The 24014-nt window shown below is 42.1% G+C and overlaps 1 protein-coding gene and 1 non-coding gene across 2 annotated transcripts in view; one reads left to right on the top strand and one right to left on the bottom strand.

Annotated features, from left to right (window-relative positions):
• Positions 1-24014, top strand: part of PRDM10 (PR/SET domain 10) — a 103057-nt gene that overhangs the window by 13084 nt on the left and 65959 nt on the right. Inside the window, exon 2 of the mRNA XM_039240259.1 lies at positions 23601-23788. Coding sequence (XP_039096190.1) covers positions 23720-23788 — 69 coding nt within the window. The 5' untranslated portion in view covers positions 23601-23719. The remainder of the gene's footprint in view (positions 1-23600; positions 23789-24014) is intronic.
• Positions 2003-2112, bottom strand: LOC120237112. The gene has a single exon (XR_005529860.1). It is a non-coding gene; the product is annotated as a U6 spliceosomal RNA (small nuclear RNA).

The raw sequence follows: 24014 nt of genomic DNA, 5'->3' as shown, positions 1-24014 counted from the left end.
TGAAGAAGGTTGAGTTTTGATTATAAGTCTTAACTATACGCCAGGAAGATAGAGTTTTTATGAAGGCAAGAACTGCTTCACCATGTTATCTGTCTGGGCTCACCATCATGTTAATCAAATGCTGGTTTTTGACCATTCAGTGTTTTATATTTAAATTTGCAAACAAGGGACTGAGGTTGAGAAGTGAAAATTTGAAAAGAAACATCAGGTGAGACCCACGTTAACCTGTTGTGGGGAGAGTGAGTTGGATATAAAGGGAATTACTTCAAACTAATATGTTTGCTTCTTAGTCCTGAGTCTATGCGGTGATCCCACCTATTTGAACAAAAGGCTGTGTATGTTTCAGGAGTTGAGGCAGCCTGAACAGGTAGTCACACTGTTTCCTCTTGTATTAAATACATGGTGTTAAATAAGGAAAGTTGTGTTCTAGAATAATTTATTGCAACCAACTTTAATATGAAATTCTTTTTTTTTTAGTTAAAACAACTTGAGGTACTTGAATTTAAAGAGACGGCTTAGCTCTGCCCCTCCCCTGCTCGCTTTCGCTCGCTCTCAAAATAAATAAATAAATATTGAAAAAAGAGAGAGAAACAGCTTGATACTTAAGATTATGCCACTTTACATTATCCGGTATTTTATCCTAACAACTTGGGATTGTGATGGTTGAGTCACCGTGACTACCAAGAACCATCTGTATGGAAGGCTTTAGGCCTTCAGAACACTCATCTGCGGTCTCCTACTTACTTACTGCAATTGCTAATGCAACAGAAGAGCTTGAGATATTTGGGCCAGATAGCTTTCTGTGTCCAGGTGTGCCAAGGCACAGCTGGTATTTGTACCCCCTACCAGTTGTCTTGTGAAACAATGCTACTGTTTAAAAAGGGAGCTGGGGGGGGGGGGGGGCCCTGAGTGGCTCAGGCAATTAAGTGTCCAACATTGCTTAAGTCATGATCTCACAGATTGTGGGGTTTGAGCCCTGCGTCTGGCTCTTTGCTGACAGCTCAGAGCCAGGAGCCTGCTTTGGATTCTGTGTCTCCCCCTCTCTCAGTCCCTTCCCCACTTTCACTGTATCTGTCTCTCTTTCAAAAATAAAACGTTAAAACATTTAAAATAAAATAAAATAAAATAAAAAGGGAGCTGGGGTAAAATGCTTCTAGCTATGTAAATCCACTATCCAAAGTTGAAAAACATGGATGCTCATTGTTACTTGATGAGTCATTTGTATCCATTTGTATCTATCATTCGATCTTCAAATGTTCCTCATACATCCATATTTACCTTGGAATCTTTCTTCAAATATTCCTCATTAAGTGACAGAACAGATTTGCTTGTTAGCAAGCGACCGAAGGGAAGCTGGAAAATCAAATACCTGTGAGAGCAAGTGGTTGGCAAGGAAGACCACCTAAAGTAACAATTGCCTCAGCCTTTTCAGAATTCTAACATAAATACCACAGATATCTTAGGGAGGCTGGTAAGTTATATACTTCGAAGAAAAGTGTCAGGATTCTTGCTAAGTTTTTGTTTCATGAAGTGTTTTGCTTTGTTTTGTTTTTTAAGTGATGATTTTGAGCGCTGAAAGTTTGTGTATGAATGTCTATTAATAAGTCCCAGTAAGACTTTAGAGCTCTGATCTTTCTTTGCTTATTAAAGGCAGGTCTTGGCCTCATTATAATCAGTCTCTTGTATTACCTCTAGAGTGATTTTCCACAAAGTGTTATTGCTATGATATAAGGTTTTTCTTTCCTTGTTGTCCAAGTGTTAGCCAGAGTTGGCTGACATCAGAATTACCTGGGGACGTTTATTTATTTAGGTTTTTTGTTGTTGTTAATGTTTGTTTATTGTTGAGAGAGAGCGGGAACAGGGAGGAGCAGAGAGAGAAGGAGACACAGAATCCAAAGCAGGCTCCAGGAGGGGCTCAAACTCACAAACCATGAGATCATGACTTGAGCCGAAGTCAGACGCTTAATTGACTGAGCCACTCAGATGCCCCTATTTAGTTTTTAAAAATATGGAACACTTCAGGAATTTGAATGTCACCCTGACACAGGGGCCATGCTAACCTTCTCTATATCGGTCCAATTTTAGTATGTGTGCTGCCAAAGGGAACAGCACCTGGGGACATTGAAAAACAGTCCCCTGCAGTTCCCTCCTACCTCTGCTTTTGATTGAATCAAAATTCTCAGGGAAGTGAGTTCAGGGCTGGTTGAGTTGGTAGAGCATGTGACCCTTGATCTCAAGGTCATGAGTTCAAGCCCCATGTTGGGTTTAGAGCTTACTTAAAAAAAGAAAAATTTCTCAGGGGGTAAGTCTCTGGAATTTGTCTCTTTGCCTAGCTCCCTAGGTGATTCTCATAAAACCAGTTTATGAACTTTGGGAATTGTAATTATTTTACAGGCTTATCCTGTTCCAGACTTTTCTCACTCAGTAGGCCCTGAGCATGCCCTCAATTCCTCTTAAGTCTGGAACTTTCTAAGCTGTTTATATACATATAAAATAATTACATACATATATATAAAACAATTACATAGCATAAACATTATGTATATACGGACATGTCAAAGTTCTTGATGTTTATTGCCAAATTGCTTCCTAGAAGGTCTGCTTTGATTTAAATGCTCATCTTTTCCCCGCTTTTTAAAAAAATGGCTTTATTGACGTATCATTCATACACTGTACAATTCACTCATTTAAAGAGTGCAGTTCAGGGCCTTTAGTATATTCATAGAGTTTTGCAACTGTCACCACAGTCAGTTTTGGAATATTTTCATAACTCCGAAAAGAAATTCCCTACCTTTTGGCCATGTCATCCTAATTCCCCATCTCTGGCATCTCTTCTGCTGTCTTTCTCTGTTCATTTGCCCATTCTGCATAATTCGCACAAGTGAAATCATTTAACATTTGGTCCTTTGTGACTAGCTTCTTTGACTTAGCGGAGCACTTTGCACCTGGTCTTATCAGCTAGGCCATATCATAGTACTTTCCTTACTGGTGTCCACAAGTAATTCCATTTTTTTTTTTTAAGTTTATTTTGAAAAAGAGAGAGAGTACAAGCAGGGAAAGGGCAGAGAGAGAGGGAGACAGAGAATCCCAAGCAGGTTCTGTGCTGTCAGTGGAGAGCCCGATGTGGGGCTTGAACCCATGAACTGTGAGATCATGACCTGAGCCAGAAACCAAGAGCTGCATGCTTAACCAACTGAGGCGCATAGGCACCCCAGTTTAGTTTTTTTTTTTAGATTTTATTTTTATTAATTTTTTTTTAATGTTTATGTTTGTGAGAGGGAGAGAGAGAAAGAGCATGAGCAGGGAAAGGGCGGAGAGACAGAGAGGGAGACAAAGAATCTGAAGCGGACTCCAGGCTCTGAGCTGTCAGTAGAATGTCCAGTTTGGGTCTTGAACCCATGAACCGTAAGATTGTGACCTGAGCTGAGGTCAGATGTGTGTCAACTGACTGAACCACTCAGGCACCCCTTGTTTTATTTATTTTTAATGTTTATTTATTTATTTTGGGGGAGAGAGAGAGGAAGAGAGAGAAAGAGAATCCCAAACAGGCTGAGAGCTGACAGAGCAGCTCTCACGAATGAGGCTTTATCTCATGAACCATGAGATCATGTCCTGAGCTGAAATCAATCACTTAACCAACTGAGCCACCCAGGCACTCCATTTCTTCCATTTTTGATAAACACAGTCATAAGGAAGAGGAAATGTTTTCCACAGTCTCATACCTTTGGGATTGTCCTTACTTTCCTACCGACGCAACCAGCCAGGCCTTGAGGGATCAGATTCAGGGGAGAGGGGATGCATATGAAAATGAGCCCAGGCTTTCTCCACCTGCTTTTCCTCTTGGACCATTTTTTGGTTCTTGGGATGTATCAGGAGTCTGGGAAGCTGGTTGGAAGGGGCTTGCTGAGAAGTCTGAGAGGCAGAGAATCCAAAGAGCTTTAGGCAAGCTCTTGGGACTGGAGAGATAGATCTGAGTTGAAGGCAGTCAGAACAGGAGGGCCACCATTCCAGAGGCAAAGAACACACGGAGAGGTGAGCCTGAGGCTAGCACCGGCTTCCCTCTGGAGGTATTCACTGCCGAGCTGTGCTGGCCAAGGGACTAATAAGCACAAAAGCAACTGAGTAGAAGAGCAGGGATTGCGGGTAGCCTCACATTTCTGGGGAGACAAGAACTGGAACTCGGGGCCCACCAAAGAGGAAGCTCCCTAGGTAACACTTCAAAGTCTGTTGCAACTCCTGGAAGGTCAAACCTAGGGGCAGACCCAATCTTCTAGTTTCACAGACCGCAGGCCAGCCTGGGGTCAGCTCCCTGGGACTCAGTACCCTGTTCTCCCGCAGCCTGCCAGGGGATGGGTGGATGGTGGAAGCAAGATGGTGGCCACCTGGGGGAGAGGACACCATGAGGCTTTCAGGCAGTGGTGGTGGTCTGTTCCTTGATCCACCACCTTTACTGTGTGACCATCCCTCAAGTCGGATGCTAATGACTCATGCTCTCTTCTGCAGGCCTGTGATACACTCTGCTGCTTTGAGGTTTGCACCTAAAATCTTATGAGAGAATAGAGGACTCCTGATAGACTCTCTTTGAAATTGCTTTCAGATTTTACCAGCCAACTAGCTATTCTTTGTAAAAGGAAAAGGCAAACATCAAGGTTTCTCATTCTTTAGCACTCACACTGAGTGGTGGTTCCTTTTGAACTCTCAAGGATTTTAATGTAGACTTGTCAGGCTAAGACCCCCAACAACACTCTTAGCCAAGGTTTTTCTTTTCTTTGAGGAGGGAGGAGGACACATTGCCTGGTGGGAAGATTTCTGCATGGGAAGTAGAAGGGCAAAGGAACGTAGAAATGGAGTCGGAAAAGAAGGCCAAGGTTACCATTTCAGTTCTGCCTGATACCGCTTGATACACTTCGTTCCTTGTTCTTGTCATCCTGTGTTTTCTAGTCTTTAAAAAAAAAAATTTTTTTTTTTTAAACCTTAGTTCAGTTCTCTTGTGGTTACACAGTGTTGTTCTTGATGATGGCCAGAAACGAATTAGGAAAATGTCTTTAGGATATATTCTACACTCATTTTTAGACTGTAACACATGAGCCTTGTAGTGTTAAAAGTGCTGTTTATTCTGCAATTTGTCTGCCATCATCTGCTCACTTATCCAATTTTGGAAGTTTTTTCCTGGAGGTTTTTTTTTTTTTTTTTCCCTGATGGCATAAAATTTTACTTGAAGGTGTACCTGGTTGGCTCAGTCTGTACAGCATGTGACTCTTGATCTCAGGGTGGTGAGTTCAAGCCTCATATTGGATATGGAACCAACTTTAAAAAAAGATAAATAAAATAAAATTTTATTTGGAGGAGTTTTCCTGCAACCTTGAACTTTTCATCGTTTGCTGCACTCTTAACATTTATAACAAATGTTAAAAGTGAATGGCGTCAGTAAAAATACCTGGAGGAGCCCATTGTTATCATTCCTTCATTTTTTATCTTTACCCTTAGACCTCTCTGTTTATATGGAAATATTCCAAATCCGTAATAGCTTACTTAAGAACACTTTTTACGTTTGGAAACTAGTCAAAGGTTTATTGTTACTACGTCTTAAGTTTGTTGAAAGCTTTTATGAAAGTCTAGTTTCCTTCATTACTTTTTTCCGCTGCCTGCACCTCACTGGTTTCCCTGATTATTTACTTCCTCAGAAACCCTTAGTTCCTTAAGCATGTTTTCCTTAATTAATATTGTGTTTATTTTACTTCTGTGTGGAATTAAAAATAATATTTCAGTCCTGTGACTCCGCCCTCAAGCCTGGGTTTCCAGTAGCCCTTTAGCTTGGGGCAGAGGGGCACAGTAGGGTGGAGCAAATGGAGGGAGCTCAGGCTGACCAGACCCACGACTGGGCAAATTATGCCACCTCTCTCGCAGTCATTTCCTGCTCTGCGAAATGGCGCACAATGTTGCCTTAGTCTTATCCCAGGGTTGAGGTCAAGAGCGAATCGATAGTGGCTGTCAGGGCACTTGGAACCTTGCTGGACAAGGTCGTAATATTGTTATTTTAAACGTCTCATTTCTAGTTTTTCTCAATGTTCGCAATTTGTTGTGAATTTTTAAAATTGAGAAACTTACGTGACAGCTTATTTAGACTTCCTCTTTTCAGCAAGAATGGAGAAATTGTGCTGAAATGTGTATAATTTTGTTATTTGCCCATCACTACTTCCGCTACCATTTCCTGTTCATCCTTTAGAACAGGGTCCAGTAGGTTTTTTCTTTTCTTCTGAGTTCTAAAACAATTTTTCCCAGAAATCAGTTAAACGTAAAATCTCTCCTTGCCATTCCAAATGAGTGAACATAACAGAAGGCCTTTATTTTCACCTCTCTTGGCCTAATTTTTATAACTTTCAAATTTAATATGACACCTCAGTTGTGCAGTGGTTAACAGCTGTTCAGACCGCTTGTTTATGACTCTGTACTGTTGTTTTTAAATAACTTCATTGGGTTGTTGTGTCATTAAATTAATTCACAAATCGATAAGTGGTTGGGACGCCTGGGTGTCTGTCGGTTGAGTGTCTGACTTCAGCTCAGGTCATGATCTCGTGGTCCGTGGGTTCGGGCCCCACATCGGGCTCTGTGCTGACAGCTAGCTCAGAGCCTGGAGCCTGCTTCAGATTCTGTGTCTCCCTCTCTCTCTGATCCTCCCCTGCTCATGCTCTCTCTCTCTCTCTCTCAGAAATAAATAAAACATTAAAAATACATATTAAAAAAAACAAAAAAATTGATAAATGGTCATTGCTTAGACCAGTGACTATCGTATGGAAGGCACTCCATACACATGTCCTGTCCCCATGCTTGGCCCTGTGCGCGCTGCCACCCCCGGGCCACACCCAGGGCACAGTGCCAGAACCAGAGGGCTTTGGTTAACGGTAGATGCTCGTGTGGCTGGCGGGATAGGGAGTTTCCCAAAGCTTGCATTAAAAAATGTGGTGTAAAACCCAAGATGAATCAGGTCAGGGGTCTGAGATCCAAGAAATAAATCTAGAACCAGAGCCAGGGAGTTTATGAGCTAGGAAACCAGGAGGTGAGGAAAAAAAAGAGCAGTTGAAATAGGTCCACAGGGTGGCCTGTGCTGACTGGGCCTTTAATAGGAAAGTGAACTGGACTGGTCTTCCTTTGTACCCTCTCATCCATCTATCTCCTTTACCCTGCTCCCCCTAAAACGAAAGTCTTTGAGGTCTCTCTTGTCAGAGAGGTCTTTATTACCAAAGAAGTGGGAATAATGAGACGAAGATTAGACAGGACATTGGCAATAAGAGCAGTCACTTCTATTTATTGTTCACCTACTGTGTGCCAGACACTTAGTGGGCACTTTCTATGGGAGCTATCCTGCTACAAGAAAAGAACAGCTAATTGGCTGTCAGGAATCCCAGATACAGGTGTGTTGGAGGTCAGCCCCTTTGACCTGAGCTGGGAATGATTGCAGTGGTGACCTCAGGAGCGCAGGTTCCATCTGGCTGGGCAGAGGCCATTGGACGACAGGGTTCACCTGGGATGGGAGGGTTAGGGGACCCAAGTGACCATGGTGTTGCTTTATGGTCCTGATGTACAAGGGACCAGTGGAATCCCATGACCAACATGGTGGAGGTGGCTCACCATTACCACTGCAACAGTCTATGGTGTATTTTTATTTTAATTTGTTTTTGTGGTAAAATATACATAAGATAAAAATCTGCTGTTTAAGCATTTTTAAGTGTACAGTTCAGTGGCGGTGAGTACATTTATGGTGTTGAAGAACTGTCACCATTATTCCCTTTCAGGACTTTTTCAACACCCCACACAGATATTTTACCCATTAAACAATAACCCGCCCAGGACCTGGTGACCTCTATTCTTCTTTCTGTCTCGATGTATTTGACTACTCCGGGTACCTTGCCTAAGTGGCATCCTGCAGTATGTGTCCTTTTGTGCCTGGCTTATTTCACTTACCATATGGCTTTAATTTTTTTATTTTTTAAGTTTTTATGTAAGTAATCTCTACCCCTGACGTGGGGCTTGAACTCATGACCCTGACACACCGATATCAAGATTTTCATGCACCTCCCACTGTACCAGCCAGGTGCCCCCTTAGCATAATGTTTCTAAGGTTCATCCGCCTTGTAGCCATCTGTTAAAATTTCCTTCCTTTTTAAAGCTGGGTAATATTTCATTATATGTATAAACCACATTGTGTTTATCTTTTCATCGGTTGGTGGCACCTATGGCATTTTTACGAGCAGTGTTCTGGGCACTTTATCAGGGTCCCGTTTATTCCCAAAAGGTTGCTGTACTTCGTAGTCCCAAGACTGGTAGGAGCCTAACAGGTGTCTCCTCCCCCAAACCTGACTAACTGTTGGGTGTCTTTTACCTCAAAAATCTCTATCATGGCAATAATCTCCTGTTCTGCTTTCACTTCTAATTCTTGTCCAGTTAGCTCAAAACAATCAGATTCACTTTTTTTCTTTGACTTTTCTCTCCCTTCTCCTGCCCCACTCCCCTGGCCAGTTTTGCTTGTTTAGTTAATTTCTTTCTCAGACTTGTCTCTACCCCGATTCTGTTTATTCCTCTGTCTTCCTGCCTCCTTTCCTCCCAGTCTTACTTCTCTCTTCTGGAATACTTGTGTCTCCTTCTGTTTCTTTGTTGCTTTCCTTCCTTCTTCTTTTCTTGCCTTACTTATTCGCTTCTGTCTTTCAACTAGTTAATTTCTTCTTGCTCTACCATTTTTAATTTGTGGCTCAGAATTGACCCTAATGATTATATTTTTCATTTAACATGTAAAGTGCTGACTATATTCTAGTGTTCTACACGCTTTGCAGATATTAACTCACTTAATCCTCTTTATACCTTCGTGAAGTAGATCCTGTTCTTGCTTTTGTGTTATATACGATGCCATGGAGCCCCAGAGATGTTAGGTAATTTGTGCAAGGTCAACCGTTGGTGAGGGGTGGAGCCAGAATTGGAATTCAGGAGTGTGGTTCTAGCTAATGGGCCTGACTCACTTCACTGCAATGAATGCTGTTCCCTAGCTCAAGGGTAGAGGGATTTTGTAGTGCATCAAATTAAACATAAAAAAATGCTTGTCCCACCAAGCTCTAAATGTTTACAAGTGCCATATCCAGAAGTCTCATTGTACCGAGGGTGCAGGGGTGCAAGAGCACCTGGCCCTGGGGTCCCAAACAGGTCCCACTGCTCACAGCTGTCAGATTCCAAAGGCAGAGAGAGGAGTGGTGGGGAAACAAGAAAGGAATTTATTTCAGCGAGGCCAACACTGGAAGATAGACCAGCAGACTGTCTCTAAAGTGCCAAAAATAGTTCCAGGTTTATATGTGGAAAATGTGGGGCAGAGGTGAGTAGGCATGTGCAGGTGGGCAGGAAAGGTCAGGTCGATCATTGTCTTGGGGTCAGTCACATAGAGTCTTGTGTCTTGCTGGCTCAGGGCAGTCATTATTGCTCAAGGGGGCAGTTTCGGTTCCATCAGGGAATGTTGTGCTCTCTGAGTCTTCCATCCGCTAGAAAAAAGAGCCCAACTAGAAAGTTTAAGGTCAGAATGAAGGCAAAGTCCTTTTTCATCGTCTTATATCTTCACAGGAGTCTACCTTTTATCTAATACTATTTGAACCTGTATTTTTTTCAAGTACCATGATTTTTAAAAAATCATTTCATCTTAATTATAGAGCTGAAAAGCATTTTGATGAACTTATTTTATAAAGAGGTAACTGATTTTCCTTAATACATTCAGTTTTGTTTTCTAGCTTTGTTTAATCAGTGACATCTGACATCACAACAGATGATTCCTTAAATTTTTATTTCAGCTAAATTTATTGTACTTCAATTAAGTTATTAGTAAATGAACTTTTTTATTATCAGGGAATCAAAATACAGTGTGTAACATAACTTTAAAGGAAATATATAAAGCATTATCCATCAATTTATCTTTTTATTTAAAAATTTTTTTTAAATATTTATTTTCGAGAGAGAGAGGCAGAGCATGAGTGGAGGAAGGCAGAGAGAGAAAGGGAGACACAAACCCAAAGCAGGCTTCAGGCTCGAAGTGGTCAGCACAGAGCCCGATGGGGGACTTGAATCCACACACCGTGAGATCTTGGCCTGGGCCAAAGTCAGACGCTTAATTGACTGAGCCACTCAGGTGCCCCTTCAGCAATTTAAATTATCAGCATTTGGAGTGTAACCCCCATCTAAGTTGCTTTTCTGAGAAGCAACTCCTCTTTATTGGGAAGGTTTCTCTAACTGGGGAGTCAAGGACAATAAGCTTAAAGGAAAAAAAGGAAAGCTAAGATAAACAGCTTTAGACAGCGTAAGAAATCTCTGCCTGAAGCATCTTCTAAATCTTTTCCACAGTCAGTCCAGTGGGGGCGGGGGAGGGGGTGGAGGGGAGAGAGCCCTCAAAGTCACAGCCTCTGGTTTTTGTGCTCTTTATTTGCTGTGTGACTTGAAGTGATTCACTTAATCTCTCTGGTTTTTCAGTTTGTCATCTATAACATAGAAGTTGCTCCAGATGAGTGGTTCTCAAACTATCTCCCAGACCCCCACCGCCCTGACACTAATGTTCTACAGCTGTACCAAGGCGTTTTTTCATTTAAATAAAAATAAAGGATAGAATTTTCTTAATTTTGAGTTTTTACCACATGAAATTTCATTAACCCTTTGTTGCTATTTCTGTCAGTCATCTTAGCCAGCATCAGGAGGTAAAAAAAAAAAAAAAGTGACAAAAAGAAAATAAATAGTGGAAAACTTGGGAATCCTAGTTCTGTTTAATTTGATAGGTTTTTATTTATTTATTTTGAGAGAGAGAGAGAGAGAGAGAAAGAGAGAATCTTAAGCAGGCTTCATGCTCAGCACAGAGCCTGACATGGGCTCTATCCCATGATCCTGGGATTATGACCTGAACCAAAATCAAGAGTTGGACACTCAACTGACTGAGCCACCTAGATGCTCCTATTTGATAGTTTTTGAAAAAATTATAAAGCAAGGTTAGATGTGATTTTTATGTAGTTTACATAATGGAGTTATTTGTGCTGGTATCATAACATAGGCAAAGTGTTCTTAGTTTATGGGATAAGAAGCAATGTAGAATAGTGGCCAGACACATGATCAGCAGCAGGATCGCTTAGGCTCATATTGCTGCTCTCCTACTTACTCACTGGCTCGGTTGCCTGGACAAGGCATTTAACCTCTTTCTTTCTCAGTCCCTCACCTATAAAGTGGAGATAATAACATACCTACTTCATAGTTATTGTGAGGATTAATGAGTCAGTGCATATTAAGATACTTAGAACATGCGGTGCACATAGTAAGTACTTTACAAATGTTAGCTATTGTTATTCTGTGATACTGACAAACTTATTAATATTTAATGGTAGTCAGCAAAGAACATTGATTTCCTGGGCTCTCTCTTCTAAACATATTTGAGGGCCAAGGGCCTGGAATTTCTCTTCTTGTTCTGAAATTCTGTTGTTCTGTGTCAGAGAATTGGATTCCTATAATCTTCTTGCTCCCTTTTTATAACTTAGTGCCTTACTGAACATGTTTTTTCTCTATACATAGAGTGAACTCACTTTTTTCATTTATCAAGTGGAATCTAATCTTTTTTTTTTAACAATTTTTTTTAATGTTTCATTTATTTCTGAGAGAGAGAGATAGACAGCATGAGCAGGGGAAGGTCAGAGAAAGAGGGAGACACAGAATCTGAAGCAGGGTCCAGGCTCTGAGCTGGCAGTCAGCACAGAGCCCGATGTGGGACTTGAACCCACGAACCGTGAGATCATGACCTGAGCCGAAGTCGGACACTTAACCGACTGAGCCACCCAGGCGCCCCAAGTGGAATCTAATCTTAAATAGGGCTTCAGAAGGGTTTCCTTTCTGTTTCTTGACATAAAGGTGTTTTTATATTACTATATATCTTACTTACAATTGTTATTTATCATTAATCCCTAATATACTTCCTTCTTTGTCCTTAAGGATGAAGAATCTGAAGCTCAGAGAGAATAAACAAATTGTCAAAAGCTCTAAGTGGCAGATCTACGATTCTAAGCCAGGCTATCTGACTCCAAAGCCTGCTCCATGAGAAGTATGGCAAATCCAAATTCCTATTCCAGTGGCTGTAGTGTTTATGGGAACTAATTTAAAGCATGCTTAAGCAGCACTCCTTTAAATGGAGACTAATTTCTATGTGAATATTCTTTTTGTAATGTTTATTTATTTTTGAGAGAGAGTAGGGGAAGGGCAGAGAGAGAAGGGGTCAGAAGATTCAAAGCAGGATCCACACTGACAGCAGTGAGCCCGATGCGAGGCTCGAACTCATGAACTGGAGATCATGACCTGAGCCAAAGTTGGATGCTCAACCGACTGAGCCACCCAGGTGCCCCTCTCTGTGACCATTCTTGAGGGTTGCTCTTTTTATACTTGGGTCAGTGGAAGCCACCGTATGACATATAACATATGACAATAAGCAGTTGCTTGTGTATCAGGCCAGAGAGCCTCTGGGCCCAGCCACATCTGACTTGCCCGAGAAGAATCTCCTGTCTTTGCACACTTTTGGCCTAGGCCTGAGGGGAGGCAGCTAGTCAGTCTCCTGCCTGGCCTGAGGTGTCTCTGCCACCACCCTGCCGCTGGCAGCCCCGGGCTGGCTGCTGTGTTTCTGCATAGCAGTGATGACCGGTACAGCGTGGGCAGCGGGGGCTCAGGGGAATATTGGGGCAAGATCTACAGAAACATTGTGCCGCCTCCTCCCTTTCTGTGGTGACTGGCCCCCTTCTGTTCTCCCTTATGAGCCCATCCACAGCTCCCTCCCCAGATTGGAACTCCACCTCCTCCATTTGCTTTCTCACACTTTTTATGTTCATTTTGCAAATCTGCCAGTCTCTCTCTAGCTTCTTTCTGTGGTGTGCCTAGTGTTGGATTTCAGGGAGGGAGCTGGCAGTTTATGATAATGAGTCAGTTTGTAATGAGCCAGGAAAGTTAATTTGTAAGTGCACTGTCTGGAATGTGGGACAGCTCTTTCCATATAAGTAATGATGGCATATAAGGTGCCAGGCCAATACAGAAACCTCTGTTGAATTCTTAATGTTTCTGTTTTAATAACGTACCAATAATCCTATGGAATTTACTCTCTATGTATAACAACATTTTATTTTTATTTTAAAAAATGTTTATTTTTGAGAGAGAGAAAGAGAGAGCATGCATGTGGTGGGGATGGGGGGAAGAGCAGAGAGAGAGAGACAGAGAGAGAGAGAGAGAGAGAGAGAGAGACTCCCAAGCAGGATCCAAGCTGTCAGCACAGAGCCTGATTCAGGGCTTGATCCTGTGAACCATGAGATCATGACCTCAGCCGAAATGAAGAGTGGGACACTCAACCCACTGAACCACCCAGGTGCCCCCATCACTATATATAACAACACTAAAAAATTTTTTAAATATTTTTATTTATTTGGGAGCAAGAAAGTACATGCGCAAGTGGGAGAGAGCCAGAAAATGAGGGAGAAGGAGAGAGTCCCAAGCAGGGCCCACGCATCAGCACAGAGCCTGATGTGGAGCTCTATCCCATGAACCATGACATCATGACCTGAGCTGAGATCAAGAGTCAGACACTAAACTGACTGAGCCACCCAGGTGCCCCTATATAACAACATTTTAAAGCGAAATTGTGTTCACGGTTCAACCCTTATCTTAGGTACACATCTTCCTTTGAGGCAGACCTAGGCCTTGTGTAACACCTCTACGTGAAGGTGATGAAGTGAGAGTCTCTAAGTCCTGGGCGGTTCTAGAGTAGTGGCTTCATTTAGCATGCTAGGCCCAGTGGTGGTGGGAACCAGGCTGCTGGATGGCGGGGGTATGGCTCAGGGGTGAATGGCAGGATGGAGACTCTAGGAGGTAGGAGGGGGGCAGGCGTTTGAGGAGGCTGGGCCCACTAACACGCTCCTGTGGCCTGTTTAGACCCAACCTGATCAGTGAACTGGCTGGAACAGCAGGCATGTATCTTGCCTTCTTCCTTCCCCTTACTCTTCAGCGTGGTCAGTCTTCCCATGTGAGCATTATGTGGGATGAGCTGGGAATTGGGCTGCCTGTTTCCTCCACCAGACTGTGAATTCCATGGGAGCAGGGTTTTTGCTCACCTTTTTATGTGTTTGATGTTCACAAGCATGAAAAAAATATTGCTACCATTTCTTGAACGTTCATCATTATGCTATGTGATCCCAAGTGTTACCATGTTTTATTGAATCTAAGATGTCTATGGTAAGATACATAATTGCTTTATGTATTGTTACAAAAGAAAAGGCTTTGCCAATTAAACTCTGATACAAGTGCTTTTGCCACTTAGAATTTTTATTATATACTTATTGAAAGAGCTCTTATAGATTTATTTAGACATAGATTTTTATCACATTGCTCTTACGCACACGTAAAAGGGAAAATGTAAGTGAAATAAATTGATTAAGGTATTCTCCCAATTTTATCACTTCCAGAGTGTGACTCTTCAGAATCACTTTTGACTCAGAGTCATCGATGTATCTCTGTGTCATCAAGAGTGTTGGTGATGCAGTATTTCTTTCTTTTTTTTTTTTAATTTTTTTTTTTTTATTTATTTCTAAGAGAGAGAGAGAGACAGCATGAGCAGGGGAGGGTCAGAGAGAGAGGGAGACACAGACTCTGAAATAGGCTCCAGGCTCTGAGCTGGCAGTCAGCACAGAGCCCGACGCGGGGCTCGAACCCACGAACTGCGAGATCATGACCTAAGCGAAAGTCGGACGCTTAACCGACTAAGCCACCCAGGCGCCCCGGTGATGCAGTATTTCTTAAAAGAGGGCATACTGCTGTCTCCGGGAGTCTCCTCCAGGCAGCTAGCACCCATTCTGGGAGTTCTACTCCTGGTGTTTTTTCACTCGACCTGTGGCAGGCCAGTGTTCCCTGTATCTCAGTAATAATAGTGCATATTATCCCCATCACTGTCTTCCCAGGTCCTATAGGTTGGTTGTTAAGGTTATATTCCCAGTGATGAATATTTGCTTCCCTAATCAGATTTATGCTCAGCTGCTGTTCCCCTTTTTAATGCCAAATTACAGTGTAATCTTTTTGAAGACATTTAAAATGGCAGTTAGACTCAGGGTGTCCAGTGCTGACAACATCATGACTCAGTGAAGCGAGGATAGAACTAATGAATGGCTGTGAGCAAGGTCACACACAAGGAGGCAGTGGCATCCACATCCTGACTGCCACCTGGAAGATAAGTGACCATTGGACACCACAGTTGTAAAATGGATTCAGAAATGTTAAAACAGGGAAAAAAATGCATTATAGGCTTGCCAAAATACAGACTGTTAATTCCAACAACAACCGTGCTGGACAGACCATTTGGATTTTTAGATGAGAAGACTAGGAATCAGTGTGTGGCTCACTAACGTCAGATTTGGGAGAGTAGAACCCAGATTGGTCTGATTATAAAGCTCCTACTTTTTTTTTTTTTTTTTTTTTTAACGTTTATTTATTTTTGAGGGACAGAGAGACAGAGCATGAGCAGGGGAAGGGCAGAGAGAGGAGACACAGAATCCAAAGCAGGCTTCAGGCTCTGAGCTGTCAGCACAGAGCCATACGTGGGGCTCAAACTCATGAACTGCGAGATCATGACCTGCACCGAAGTTGGCCACTTAACCGACTGAGCCACCCAGGCGCCCCTAAAGCTCATACTTTCAACTATACAACATTATTCAAGAAAAAGTAACTAGACTAGAAGCTTTGAGGAGGCAAGGATCTTTTTATTTGTTTGTTTGTTTGTTTTAATGTTTATTTTTATTTTTGCAAGACAGAGACAGAGCACAAGCAGGGGAAGGGCCAAGAGAGAGTGAGACACAGAATCTGAAGCAGGCTCCAGGCTCTGAGCTGTCAGCAGACAGTCTGATGCATGGCTCGAATTCACAAACCACAAGATCATAACCTGAACTGAAGTCTGATGCTTAACCGACTGAGCCACCCAGGTGTTCATGTTTTTGATACACTGATGTTTCTTCTTTTTCTTCTTCTTTTTTTCAATGCTTATTTATCCCTGAAAGAGAGAGAGAGAGAGAGAGAGAGAGAATGTGTGTGAGTGGAAGAGGCTCAGAGAGAGAGGGAGATGCAGAATCCCAAGCAAGCTCCGCAGAGAGCCTGATGTGGGGCTGAAGCCATGAACTGCAAGACTGTGACCTGAGCCAAAACCGAGAGTTGGATGCCCAACCGATTGAGCCATCTAGGCACCCCTGATGCTTTTTAAGGACCCAGAATAGTACCTGGCATATACTAGGTACTTAATAAATAGCTGTTGAATAAAATCCTTAGAGGATAGAGATGCAGTTATGTCCTATTTTCCTGGAAATCAAGTCTGTAACATTTTGGACAATGGGTAAAATCAGGGAAGATGGGTGACAATTTTCTAGACAAAGTGTGTAGTTCACCAGTTCTTTCAGATCCTAGAAGTACAACGGTCAGGAGTGGAAATTTCTAGCTAGGAGCCTGTCAGCACCAGCCTGCTGGACAGCACTAAAGTAGTTCCTGGACTCTTCCTCCCCATCTCAGATAAATCAAGATCAACAAGTGGGGCACCTAGACTCTTGATCTTGAACATGAGGTTGAACCCCATGTTGGGTGAAGAGCCTACTTAAAGAATAAAATAAAATATTTTAAAAAAAGTCAACGGGACTCCATGAATTGTGCAGTTAAAAATAAATTTAAAAGGAGGGGCACCTGGATGGCTCAATTCATTGAGTGTTGGACTCTTGATTTCAGCCTACAGTCTTGATCCCTGGGTCATGGGATTGAGCCCTGTTTTGGGCTCTTCACGGAGAGTGGAAACTGCTTAAATTCTCTCACTGTCCCTTTTCCCCTGCTTGCATGGGCTCTCTCTCTCAAAAAATAATAAATAACAAATAAATAAAATATTAAAAAATACAGTTTTAAAAATAAAAAAGGAAAACAAACCTGACAAGCCTTACTATTAAGGAAATTTCTATATAGGGGATTGGTTATTTGATCAATTTCTGGGTTTAAAAAAAATACATGAAATGTTTTGAAAATTCTGATGCTCTTATAGCTCATCTATAAAATATAAAAGTTCAGGGGCGCCTGGGTGGCTTAGTCGGTTAAGCGTCCGACTTTCGCTTAGGTCATGATCTCGCGGTTCGTGGGTTCGAGCCCCGCGTCGGGCTCTGTGCTGACTGCCAGCTCAGAGCCTGGAGCCTATTTCGGAGTCTGTGTTTCCCTCTCTCTCTGGCCCTCCCCTCCTCACGCTGTGTCTCTCTCTCTCTCTCTCTCCTAGAAATAAATAAAACATTTAAAAAAAAATATATAAAAGTTCACATATTTGAGCACTACTATGTGCTAGATCTTGTGCCTAGAATTGTTCCATGTATCATGTAATCCTCATAATAACTCTAGGAGGCAATTACTGTCTTCATTTCACATATGATGATATTGAGGGCAGACAGTAAGTGATTTGGCCAAGGTTATATACTTGTGAGCAGTTGAGCTGGTCTGGGAGCCAGGATATCCAATTGGGATTCTGTGGATTTTCTTCTGCACTCTGCTGCATCCCCCCTAAGCTATTTTTTTAAGTTTTTATTTATTTACTTGAAAGAGAGAGACAGATGGTGTGAGCACAGAAGGGGCAGAGAGAAAGGGATAGAGAATCCCAAGCAGGCCCTGCACTGCCAGCGCAGAGCCCAGTAAAGGGTTTGAACTCACAAATTGTGGGATCATAACCTGAGCAGAAACCAAGAGTCAGATGCTTAACTGAGTCACCCAGTCACCCCATCCCCTAAGCTTAAGGCAGGACTAGACTTTAGAAACCACTTTACACTCTCATTTTACAATGGAGACACTGATGGCTAAAGGATATAAAGTGACTTATTTAGTAGTGGAGTTATATCTAGAATTTAGGTGTTTGGTTTTTTTTTTAAAGATTTTATTTAAAAAGTTTTATTAAATGTCTATTTTTGAGAGAGAGAGAGAGAGAGAGAAAGAGAAAGGGAAAGAGAGAAAGAACATGAACAGGGGAGGGACAGAGAGAGAGGGGGAGACACAGAATCAGAAGCAGGCTCCAAGCTGTCAGCACAGAGCCCAACTCATGAACTGTGAGATCATGACATGAGCTAAAGTCAGACACTTAACCAGCTGAGCCACCCAGGCGCCCCTAAAGATTTTATTTTTAAATAATCTCTTTACCTAGTGTGGAGCTTGAACACATAGCCCTGCGATCAAGAGTCACATACTTTACTGACTGAGCCAGTCAGGCACCCTTTAGAATTTAGTTTTCTTGAACAATTTATTAAACAATAAATAATTGCGGAATGTCACACTGGTGTTTTAAGTAGTTTCATAGCTACAGAAGCTGGATAGGTTTTATAACTATATTTTAAAGAACAAGAGATATACTGTGGACTGCTTTGGATTCCAGATACTTTCTGAATTAAAGAGTTTTCACCCTCTTGGTTTCCTTTATTTGCTAATGGTATTCTAAAATTATTGGGAACTGCGACTGTGAGCAGTATTTCACATCCTCATTGCTAAATTTTACTGGCAAGCTTTCCTACATGTAGATTAACTATCGCGTTGTTTAGCTCCACATCTGCTAAGTAGTTCATTTTTTTCTTCCCTGTATCCTTGCCTTGTGTAGCTTTTTAGTGTTTTATGACATGCAATGTCTTCTCCCTATTTGGGTAAGATTAGAAACAAGATGTTTCAGTCTGGGGCAAATGTCCTTTCCTGTTTTGTTTACCTGCTCCTGTCCTTCCTTCAGGTGCTGCCTTCTCTGAGGCCCTCCTTGAGCACCCATTTAGGACCAGGTGTCCTGTTTGCCCCCAGCACACTGCGATAGCTTTAAATACTCCATACAGATTATTGGGTACCTGACACATGGCCGATCTGGTGTTCCTCTCGGGAGCACACACATACTTTGGCCTATAGGAACCTAACAGTTGAAATGGAGAGCTAGACCATTTGACAGAAACATGAACGAATACCTTTTTTTTTTTTCATTTCATTATTTATTTATTTATTTTAATGTTTTTATTTATTTCTAGGAGAGAGAGAGAGACAGCATGAGCAGGGGAGGGTCAGAGAGAGAGGGAGTCACAGACTGAAACAGGCTCCAGGCTCTGAGCTGGCAGTCAGCACAGAGCCCGACGCGGGGCTCGAACCCACGAACCGCGAGATCATGACCTAAGCGAAAGTCGGACGCTTAACCAACTAAGCCACCCAGGTGCCCCTTTTTTCATTTTAAAGCTAATGTGTGAGTGTTCTATAGCAGGCATTGTGCTAATAAGCACTTCACGTTTATTATTTCATGTCATTCTCTCAATAACCTTGTGATCCCCATTTTACAGAGAAGGAAGGGGAATTTAGAGAACTTCTGTTCTGTGTGAGGTTAGTTATGTTTCAGAATTGCTACCCAAATCCAGGTCCAGAGCCCAAGCTCTTAACCACTGTGTTCCTGTGCTGACGGCTGCCTCTGCACAGGTCAGAGGGGTGTTCCCTGTGTGTCCCTCCTGCCCGCATGCACCAGGCGCAGGGAGATGTGTGCCACTGTTGGAGTTTGAAAACTAATAATGACTTACAAGTCAGACGGCCGCTCTAAGTGATTCAGCTTCTTCCGTCAGAGACTTCAAAGGAATTCAAGATCCTAACAAATGTAGAACAATGTCCAAGTTATTTATCACAGTGTTGTAATAGTAAAAGATTAAAAATACAAAACGTTGATCAACAGGAGATTGATTAAATAAATTAGGATGTATTTCTACAATGAAATGATGCAGCTGTGCTAAAGAATGAGGAAATGACATAGATGTGGGACAATATAAAAGGTCCGCTATTATAAACATCATTTAGAAAAAATGTTATTTTATATAGAATCAAGAGTATGCTGTCATTTGTGGTGGGAGAGGCAGAGAGTATGTACGTATGTATGTATGCAAGCCTTGTGTCCAATGTGGGGCTTGAACTTACAACCCAAGGATCAAGAATCACGTGCTCTACTGACTGAACCATGAGGTGCCCCTGTAGTTTTGCTTATGTATGCATAAAATATCTGTGGAAGGATAGACAAGAGATTGGTAATATAGGTTACTTCTGAAGAGTGATTAAGGGATTCCAGGTAGGGAGATTGTCTGCTGTATACCTTTTTGTGTGTCTTGATTTGAATTTCAAATAATAAGCACCTTTCTAGAAATGAAAACAAATACAGAAAGGCATTCAAGGCTGTATATGTTTCATGAATGTGTGGGATAAGCCTGCCTTAGCCCTTGCCCCGGCCCAGTGCCTGGCACAGTATGCACTTGAGTATTTGTACAGTCAATGAACCATGTTGAAAAAAATATCTCAAATTCCTGTATAGGAAGGGTACATCATCTCTTTTGTGGTATGCCTGCTAAAAATACAAAGCCTGGATCTAACCATGGAGAAACGTCAGACAAACTCAAATTGAGGAACAGTCTGAGAAATAAATGGCCTGTGCATTTCAAAGATGTCAAGGTCATGGATGGCTAAGAAAGACTAGGGGAGTGTTCCAGATCAGAGGAGATGGAAGGATATGAGAACTGAATGCACTTTGTACAATGCCAGATTGGATCCAGGGCCAGAAAAGAGGTTTCTTTCTCTATAAAGGACATTAATTAGACAGACAATTAGCAAAATACGAATAAGGTCTGTAAATTAGGTAATAGCACTGTTTCATTGTATCTTCCTGGTTTTGATAATAGTACCATGAGAAAATGTCCCATTTATGGCACTTATGATTTTAGTAGTAAAGTGGCATGCGTCTGCAACTTATTCTCAAATAGTTCAGGTAAAAAGCAAAAGAGGGAGAGAGAGAGAAAGAGAAAGAATGGTATAGTAAATGTAGTTAAATGTTAACATTTGGTGAGTCTGACTGAAGAAATACAGGTATTCTTTCTGCCATTTTGTCAAACTATTGAAAAAAAATATTTCCTATATGGAACATTTTGTGATTTTTGTAATACTGAGCCTTTTATATACTCTTGTACAATTTTATGGTTTTCTTCATGTAGATCTTTATATTTTTGGTAATATTTAGTCCTAGATTTCTTATTATATTTGTTCCTTAAAAAACTAACAGGTGGGGTGCCTGGGTGGCTCAGTCGGTTAGATGTCTGATTCTTGGTTTTGGCTCACGTCATGATCTCATGATTCGTAGGATTGAGGCCCATGTTGGGCTCTGTGCTGACAGCGTGGATCCTGCTTGGAATTCTCCTTCCCCCTCTCTCTGTCCCTCCTGTGCTCACACATTCTCTCTCTCAAAATAAATAAATAAACTTAAAAAAAAATAACAGCTTTGTTGATCTATTAAGTCACATACGATATAGCTTGCCCTGAATGTCTTTTTATATATACTTAAATGGCACTGCTATATAAGGAAAGTATGCTTCTTTTAAAAACAATAATCAACTTTTTTAGGGTATAATTTACACATATTTTAAAAAGTTTTTAATGTTTATTTAGTTTTGAGAGAGAGAGAGAGGGAGCTGGGAGAGGCAGAGAGGGAGGCAGAGAATCCTAGGCAGGCTTCAGGCTCTGAGCTTTCAGCAGAGCTGTACCACCCAGCCTAATTTACACATATTTTAGTTGAATAGGTTGATGACTTTTTTTAAGTTTATTTACTTTGTGAGAGAGAACCAGCGAGGGGAGGAGGGGTGGATACAGAAGATCCAAAGCTGGCTCCGGGCTCGCAGCAGAGAGCTGGATACGGGGCTAGATCTCACAAACTGTGAGATCATGACCTGAACTAAAACAGACACTTAACCGATTGAGCCACCCAGCCTCCCCAGTTGATGACTTTTGACACACGTATTCCATATGTAACTACACCCCAGTGCAGATACAAGATATAGAACATTTCCATTTATCAGAAAGTTCCCCAAACTCCTTTGTTTATACATGCACCTGTTGGTAGATGTGGGCATTGTTTCTAGAACCCTCCAATGGAGAGAAGAGTAGGCTGTATGCTGGGTGACTGTGTGTGGTGGGCGTGGTTTCTGTGGGGGTAAGGATGACAATGCTGAGATGAAGCAGGAACAGACCCCTGAGAAGCTCGGAAGAGCCTCCCAGGCAGTTGGGATGTGGCAGTTCCTATATTCTAGAGTAAGGCCCAGACATCAGCTGTTCCTGTCTTGTCTTTTTTTTCTTCTTTGGGTCTTGTTCTGGTTCAGAGTTTGGAGCATGTACAGTCTAAGAATGTGCTTTTTGGCTTATTTCCATTGTTAGTGGAAAAAATCTGACTGGATCTGGTCTTCCTTACCTTTGGTTAAAGGTGTTCTGAGCAGTTTTAGCCTTTTCTGTTTATGTATGCTACTTTCTTTTTTTTTTCTTTTTTCTTTATTTCTGAGAGAGAGAGAGACAGCAGGAGCAGGGGAGGGTCAGAGAGAGAGGGAGATAACAGAATATGAAACAGACTCCAGGCTCTGAGCTAGCTGTCAGCACAGAGCGTGACGCGGACTCGAACCCACGAACCGTGAGATCAAGACCTGAGCCTAAGTCGGACACTTAACCAGCCGAGCCACCCAGGCTCCCCTATGTATGCTACTTTCATGGGGGTGGTGGGAGGATGTAGATCAGGCTCAGGTGCCCTATTAAACAGCAAATCTCATGTGACTCTTAATATGTCAGTGTTTTATCATCATGAAAAGGAAAGATTGATTTTTTTTAATTAAAAGAATTTTTTTTAATGGTTATTTATTTTTGAGAGAGACAGAGAGTGAGTGGGGGAGGGGCAGAGAGAGAGGGAGACACAGAATCCCAAGCAGGCTCCAGGCTCTGAGCTGTGAGCACAGAGCCCGACATGGGGCTTGAACTCATGAACTGTTAGATTATGACATGAGCTGAAGTCGGACGCTTAACTGACTGAGCCACCCAGGCATCCCAGGAAGATTGATTTCCTTAAAACGTTTATTTTGGAAAAGAATAAGGTTTCCAGATGCAGAGTTAGTACATGTTGATGTTTAGTAAGGCTTGTGATTTGTTCGTTAATTGCTCCTATATTGACCAAATGGGAAAGAGTCTACATTTGTGTTCACCAAATTGTGGCCCAGAAAACTCAGCCTTCTCTGCCTGCCATTTTCCCCTTGTTTTGTTACTTTTATGTTTCTGCTATTCATTTCAAGTAGGGTGTATAGGAGGTCGGTGTTTAAGCAAGTGTGCAGGGGAGAGCTGAGCTGGGGCCGTGTGGCACTCAGGCGTGCATGTGAACCATCACTTGTCTGCATTTACCATCCAGGGACCTCATTCTCCTCATCAGCAGAACTAAGAGAATTACTGTTAGCTTTTTCACCCCTCTGTTTTATTCCACATTGTTGACCTTTGGTATTCATTCTTTTTTTATTTTTTAAATAAACCCTACCCCCAACATGGGCTCGAACTCAGGACCCCAAGATCAGGAGTTGTGTAATTTCTCCATTTTCACCTTTTCGTCCAGGTGCGTTGTCTTTTACAAAGCTCTTCTCTCTCTCTCTCTCTCTCTCTGGTTGAAACTGTAATTTATTAAAATGTATTCATCTATTTAAAGACTTGGTTCCTTTTCTCTCTCTTTTCAGGCAGGTTGCAGAGAGGTCTTTCTGTCCTTCATGAACACACGCGTGGTGGACAGATGACTGTTCCCCACCCCGTGCTGTTCTAGGTGCCCTGGATGTGGAGCTGACCTGTAGGGGGAAGGATGGATTCCAAAGATGACAGCTCACATGTGTGGCCTACATCTGCAGAACATGAAGATAATGCTGCACAGGTGAAGAGTGGCCTTTCCAGCTTGGTATCGATAGCAGTTTTTCAGTTGGGTACAGTTTACTGACAGCTAAAGAAATTGCAGCTTCTCTGTAGGAATGAGTAGCTGGGACATGCTTGACTTGCACGGAAGGAGTAGGGAGTATTTTAGCACTTTGAATGCTCCATCAGGATGGGTCACTATGATTTAGAGGAGCTTCACGACCTCCCCCACCCGACCCCAACAGGCT

This window comes from Hyaena hyaena, unplaced genomic scaffold (assembly GCF_003009895.1).
Source record: "Hyaena hyaena isolate Hyena2069 unplaced genomic scaffold, ASM300989v1 scaffold_171, whole genome shotgun sequence".
Classification (NCBI taxonomy): Eukaryota; Metazoa; Chordata; class Mammalia; order Carnivora; family Hyaenidae; genus Hyaena; species Hyaena hyaena.
This window is presented reverse-complemented; position numbering and strand designations above follow the sequence as displayed.